At 38.8% G+C, this 7,238-nt stretch overlaps 1 protein-coding gene across 1 annotated transcript in view; it reads left to right on the top strand.

Annotated features, from left to right (window-relative positions):
* CHN1 (chimerin 1) overlaps positions 1-7,238 on the top strand; it is a 318,387-nt gene that overhangs the window by 103,719 nt on the left and 207,430 nt on the right. The window contains exon 5 of the mRNA XM_006866659.1: positions 2,214-2,327. Coding sequence (XP_006866721.1) covers positions 2,214-2,327 — 114 coding nt within the window. The remainder of the gene's footprint in view (positions 1-2,213; positions 2,328-7,238) is intronic.

Genomic DNA, 7,238 nt, shown 5'->3' with positions numbered 1-7,238 from the left:
AACCATGGCAATGAAATGATATACGATAAAATGAATGTAAAACTAAAGTTCTCTTATGTAAACTATCATATAATTCACAATAAAACATTTTTTTTTTAAATGTATGTTTTAAGCTGTTTGATATTTCTGATGATTAAAATAAAAAGAAATGTAGCACTTTGGGACAAGAGAATCAAAATCACCTATCACGCCACAATCATTTATTTTTCATGACTTGAGAACATATATATCATAGATAGCAAATATTTTTAAATTATTTAAAAATCTATATTAATGTAAGTTTTTAAAACTCTAGTGAAAGGAACTCTTGAATTGAGGGGAGAATGATTCCAAATTTGAAAACCACTCATCTTGTTGGGTGTACCATAATTTATTTAGTCACTCTTCTGTTTTGGCATCTAGGTTGCTTTGGAATTTTACTATTAAAAGTAATGTGATAAGATATTTCATATATAACCTTTTCTAGGGTGGAAATTTTGGATCAGTTGATATGAATTGATTTAAGGCTCTTTAAATATCATTGTCAAGTTTCATTCCAAAATTTGTTTCCTTGCAAGGGATTGTCTTTTAAACTGATTATTAAAAAAAGAAAGAAAAGAACAAGTATTAAAATTTCCTTCATTAACTGATGTCATGAAACCTTAAAATGTATACCAACATATTCATCTGGTAGTTTATATTACTAGAAGGGTTAACTCACCATTTTCTTGCTTCTAGTTGATTCAGAGTCTTGGTCTGAGCCTGGATCTCATTTAGAAAGACTGATGAATTTATAGAGATAATAAGTCCCAGAACCCATTGTTGTATCTAGGTGTTTTAATAACCACGATTTGAACTTATCTACTATGACCTATTTTAATACTTAAATTAAAAAAGACTTATCCATTACCGTAAGAAAAACACCAAGCAATTGCTTTGTTGTTGTTATTAGATGCCATTGAGTCGGTACCGACCCATAGCGACCCTATGCACAGCAGAACGAAACACTGCCCGATCCTGGGCCAACTACAATACTGTTGCCATACTTGAGTCCATCGATGCTGCCAGTTGGCCAATCCATTTCGTTGGGGTCTTCTGCTCTGACCCTTCACCTTACCAAACATGATATCCTTCTCCAGTGACTGGCCCCTCCTGACAATATGTCCAAAGTTTGAGAGACTTCTTGGCCTCCAAGAAGCATTCTGGCTGAACTTCTTCTAAAACCAATCTATTGGTTCTTTTGGCAGCCCATGGCACTTTCAATATTCTCCTCCAACACCATAACTCAAAAGCATCAAATCTTTTACGGTCTTCCTTATTCACTGTCCAGGTTTTGCATGCATATGAGGTTACTTGCCCCTTAATAAAGTTTTTAAATGAGAAAGTGCCATTTTAGGACCTTCTAAATATTCCAAATTCAGGAGACTGTTTTGCTATATGCCAGTAAAAACCTCAGGATTTCATTTGAGCTGACCCTCTACTCCAGTTATCTGTAAGGGCATAATGTACTCCTGTGTTCTTTGTAAACTCTGAGTCATCATACAGATGTAATATGGTTTATATTTTTAATATTGATGATCAGTTACCATTATTTGTTTTCTTTTTCAATGTTTTATAACAGTATTATGGATTAATCTTTTGTATAAAAAGTTGTTATTTATATTTATTCTCTTTTCATTGTTAGTCAAAGATAAGGTTTTCATGGGGAAGTGAAGGCAAGTATTTTGGTTGTTTGCTTTTGGCTTGAGTACCCATTAATGCAGATTATGCACTTTATTGGGCAATCATGCCAATTAAGGGCAACCCAGAGTTCTGGAAACTTGCCAACCTAGACTGCCAGTCAACATTTCAGAGCAGTGCCACTAGATTGAAGAAGGGAATGAGACACATTTCTATATATTTCTTCAGCATGTCCATATGGTCAAATGACTACATAAAAAGGGACTGTCCTTTCAAGGATGGCTGGTCTTCCCTTCGATGGATGTACATTTTGATTTTGTGGTGGTTGAGTGGATCGGATAGCTACTTCGGTGCTGGTCTTGTTACCATTAAGAAGCTGGCCAGGGGCCAGGCACAGAGAGACACAAGTATAGTTCAGTACAAGTTCTCCCTTCCATTATGGCAGCACTTTGTCTAGTAAACAACCCCAGAAGGTAGGGGGTTTTGCTTTATTGTGTTTTAATGGAAAAAAAAAAAAAAAGAAAGCAGTAAAAAGAATTGATTTTGTTTCTTAGGTTTCATGGCATGATCTCCAGAGAAGCAGCAGATCAGCTCTTGAGTGTGGCTGAGGGCAGCTACCTTATCCGGGAGAGCCAGCGTCAGCTAGGAACCTACACTTTGGCTTTAAGGTTGGTCATGGGCCTGTAATTATAACTGTGCTTCATTTAAAACCCTCCTAACAGAGGGCTTTAAATTTTAAAAACATCCACCTTCTAATTGAATTGGTTCTTGTTTTCTTGGGGCCTAATTACCATTTTAATAGCTTTGAGACCCTTAAAAATTCCTCATGAATGGTAGCGCTCTGCTTACTAATTAAGAATTGAAAAACTCTTAAAGCATTTTTACTGGAGCTGCTTCTTTCCACTCCCTCTTAGCCCTTGTCTCCTGTTTCTACTGCTTTGTCAGCTCCCTTGTGTTTCTTGAATAAGGAATAAGCAAAGAGACTAAGAAAAAGATCTTTGTGACTTTCCATTGAAGCAGCTTTTCCTGGGAGCGCTTGTTTCTTTCCTTGTCAATCAATTTTGCCTGCCTACCATTTTGACTGTTTTTACTTGCACTCCAGTGCCCACAAGCAAATATTCCCATTAATATAGCCATAATGACTACACCATGCATGTCTGTTGGGCTTTCTCTTGCCAGGCCTCTAACCTCATGTAATTCTCAGATGAAAAAACGCAGGACAGAGAAGTTGAGTAATTTGGCCAGGGTCACAGGCGTAGTAATTTAATGGAGCTGGAAGTTGGACCCAGACAATCAGACTTCAGAAACTGCTTTAATCATTCTTCAGTGGTGACTCTGCAGAGACTCCGGATAACTGTCCATTGTCTTTCTTCATTTGCTTATGTATCATTCATTCATTCGTTCTTGGAAAAGAAGTATAGGAAGAGGTCAGAGAAATAACCTTTCTTTGTGCACTTATAACCTTAGAAAGGATAGAAAGATGATATAATTGCTCACTTGTTGTTGAGTGCTGTCAAGTTGGTTCCAAGTTGGTATAGGGTTTCCTAGGAGTGGCTGGTGAGTTTAAACTGCCAACCTTGCAGTTCAAACCAACCTTGCAGTCTGGTGCATTAACTCGCAGCGCCACACCAGGACTCCTATAATTGCTTAGACCTCCAATGTAATGGCCAGCAGATAAAGAGGAAGTGGGTGAAGCGAGTAGAGGGAGAGAAATCTGTATTACACATTCTTTCTTTCCCCTTCCATGTCTTTTCCTACCTTTCTCCAAAATCGTACGCTTCATATATGGAATTTGAGTTCGTTTCTGCCTCATTGCTAAGTTCAGGTACTTTCCCTGACACCATCATTGCCTCTTATCTTATAACACGCCCATTATGCAGGCTGACATGCAACCTAGGGACAAGTAGCACCTCAAATCTCCAAGCTCTTCCTCATTCCTACCCCTTCATTTCTCTCATGCTACTTACGACTTCAAGTTTACAATTACCTCCCTCCCATTCTGGTGCAGTAGATCATAAAATAGAACATGGAGAATAGATGAACATCACATTGTCAGGAGTGATTTAAATTTATACGTCTCAAGAACATACAGTCTGTTATTCATTCATTTATTTCTGTCTCTGAAATCGCCATAAATTTATTACATGGAAAAGAAACTGGGTGTGAGGGACTGTGGTGTGGGGTTAAAGAGAGGAGTTTTTGAATATGTACTGTAATATATGTGCTAAAATGTGACCTTTTCCTTGCTCTGCAAGGTTTTTTTAAACTAGGGCTATGTCAGGGAGGTATTGAACAGAGTATGAAGTAGAAGTTATATTGGTATGGTATATTATTCTTATCTAATGCATTCCATTTCAAATGATGATTCTCCCAATTAATAGTGATTTGTTTTATTTTTTAATATAATGAATAATCCGTTTAAGGTGAGCCAATTTGGTTAGTCAGTAGCAATGATTGTTTATTGTACATTTACTGTGTCAGCCAATGGTTCCAAAATTAGTAACCATCCTTGAACTCCAGTTAGCATCTCAATCTCAATGTCTCAAACAGAACTCCCAGTTTCGCCCCAAATATGCTGTTACATGTATAGGCCCTATGTTTAGTCTGTGACATTGCTCCAGTCAGTTCCATAAGAAAAACAAAATAAATCATTTTTCATTTTTTGTCTCTAAAGGCTATTTTAAGAATTGTATATGTCCTAGCACTGTTCATTTAGAGGTCCCTTGCTTATATCAGTGGACTCCTGGTGTGGCGCTGTAGGATTAGCACTGGACTGCAAACCACAAGGTTGGTGGTTCAAATTTTATTGCATAAATTGCAGTGAATATTCAGAAACCCTATACAGAGTCCCTCTGTGTCGGAACTGACTCAGCACTTAACAACAACAGCTTATATCAGTGGAGCTCTTGTGGGCTAGTGGGTTATGCATGGGCTACTAACTGCAAGGTCAAAGATTTCCCTTCTTTTTCTTCTCCAAGTCAATTCCTGGACTAGTTTAGTCACTCTGTGACGTGCTTGTCCCCTCTAATGTAGGCTGCCCAGTGATTAATCCTAAAATATTTACTTAACAGTTGATGAAGTGATCTGCCAGGTTGTTGTGTTGAGCAGGGCACAGGGTTTCAAATGGCATCTCCCTTTACCATTGACATCTCTCCTGACCTCTGGGGGCCTTGAATTTTTACAGTGAATCTTTGTGTATAATGGAGGTGCTATTTATTGGAATGTTGTTGTCGTAGTGCCAGTGTTCTGCAGTCATCTTCTCCCACACTCTGTTGTTGTTGGTGGTGTTAAGTGCTTTCAAGTCGCTTCCAAGGAGCAGCTGCTTGGTTTGAACCTCCAACCCGTGGTTCACAGTCCAGTGCTGATCCTGCACCAGGAGTTTGCTTCCACACTTACCTTAAATTCCTGTCCAGGCTTTGTCTAATTTTGCTGCCTTCCTCTTGTTGATATTTTGCTTCAGAAGAAATGATTGGTGCTTAAAGTTTGTTATACAAAGAGGATTCCTATGATAGAGTGTGTAGTTGAAGGTGTGAAGTGCTAGCTCAGGCACTGGATCTCATCTCAAGGTAAACTTGGGTTAGACATTTGTCTCCTAACCACAAGGTCAGCAGTTCAGACTCCACTAGCTGCTCCTAGAAAAAGATGAGACAGTCTGCTTCTGTAAAGATTTATAGTCTCAGAACCCCTTATTGAGCAGATAGCATAGTGGATTATGAACGGGTCTGCTAACTGCAAAGTCAGCAGTTCGAATCTACCAGTCACTCCACAGGAGAAAGATGAGGCTTTCTGCTCTTGTAAAGATTTGCAGCCTAGTAAACGCCTAGGGTTGCTAGGAGTCAGAGCCAACTCAGTTGCACAACCCCTACCACCATCATCTTCTGGTCACTATGAGGCAGAATCAGCTTGACGGCAGCCGGGTGGTGATTCAATTTTTCTGTACTTTGATTTTGGCAATATTTGGATTAATGAAATAATATGGCAAATATCACTTACGAGTAACCTAAACTAATTTTTAAAGTTTTAAAACATTTTTCCTTAAGGTTCTCATAGTCTTAACTAATTCTTTAAAAAAACGTTTTACAAGACGTAGCTTACATTTTTTTTTTTTATTGTAAGAAAAAAATTTATTAGGTTTAGTGTGACAAATGAAAATAGATAGGACTGGCTCATATTCTGTTTTTAAAAAATTATTCTTGAGTCTCCTCATACCACAGTATGCAAGTACTAGCGTACATTTAAAAAAAAAATCCCTTGCCTTTGGCATCCCCTGTGTGTACTGTATGTCCCTCCTCTACTCCAATCTGCTTGCTACCCCCAGTTCTACACAGAGGCTAGCCTAGCCTAATTTTGTGATTGTCATTCTCTTGTTTTTCCTGTAACACTAATGTTTGTATTCCTACACAATGTATTTTGATTTGTTTGTTTTTGAACTTTAAATAAAGAGAAAATGTGACATGTATTCTTTTGCATTTTTTTCTCAACAGTTATTGAGATTTAGTATCTTTGATATAGGACATGTTGTTAAGTGCCTTCGAGTGGATTCTAGCTCGTAGTGACCCTATAAGGTTTCTAAGGCTTATAAATCTTTGTGGGAGCAGAAAACCTCATCTTTCTCTTGAGGAGCAGCTGGTGGGAACTGCAGACCTTGTGCTTTGTAGTCCAGAGCTTATCTTATGGAACCACTGCAGTCCTCTTGATTTAGGACATGACTATAACTGATTTATTTTCGATTCCATATGACAATCCATTAATTAAATATACACTGTAGGATAAGGACTAGACTGTAGTGTCGATTTGAATTGCAAGGTGGTGGTTCAGACCCACCAGCTGCTCTTCGGAAACCCTATACAGAGTCGCTATGTGTCAGAACTGACTCAATGGCACTTAGCAACACTGTATGTCCAGTCTACTCTTGATGGACATCTGGGTGTTTTCTACTTTGGAGCTGTCATAAACAGTCCTGAGAGCTGTATAATTGTGCCCATGTCTCCATTCACTAAGAGGCTTCCTGTCTCAGGGAGACTCGGAGGGAGCGGTCAGGTGGCAGATGTTGAGGGTCAGGCTACATGAGGGCATCAGCTGCATCCATCATAGGGGCTTTTCAGGGTGGGGTGGTGGTATGGGGTGACACTTCAGAGAAATTATTCATCACTGAGAGTCTACTCAGTGAACAATACTGAGCACCTGCCGTATATGTCCTAGGCACTGGGCCAGGCACTGGGGGGTACAGTAGAGAACAAAAGAGACCTCTTGTCCTTGAGGCAAAGTCTTTGCTTTTTAGTAACTCTTTCCAAGAGGCTCCCTAGGCTCCCAGCTTTATATGTATTATAACCCTCAGACGATCTTACGATTTTTTGAACAGTTAATATTTAGCTAGGATATGTGTTTATCCATATATATAGAGTTGTGCTGTGGCACGATAGGATAAGCACTAGACTGCAAGATTTGTTTGAACTGCAAGATTGACAGTTCATACCCATTAGCCACTCCTCAGAAATGCTAGATAGGCTTGCTCTTAGTCGGAACTAATTCTATAGCACCTAACATACTATATATATATATATAAACACACACACACA

This window comes from Chrysochloris asiatica, unplaced genomic scaffold (genome assembly GCF_000296735.1).
Source record: "Chrysochloris asiatica unplaced genomic scaffold, ChrAsi1.0 scaffold00094, whole genome shotgun sequence".
Lineage (NCBI taxonomy): Eukaryota > Metazoa > Chordata > Mammalia > Afrosoricida > Chrysochloridae > Chrysochloris > Chrysochloris asiatica.
This window is presented reverse-complemented; position numbering and strand designations above follow the sequence as displayed.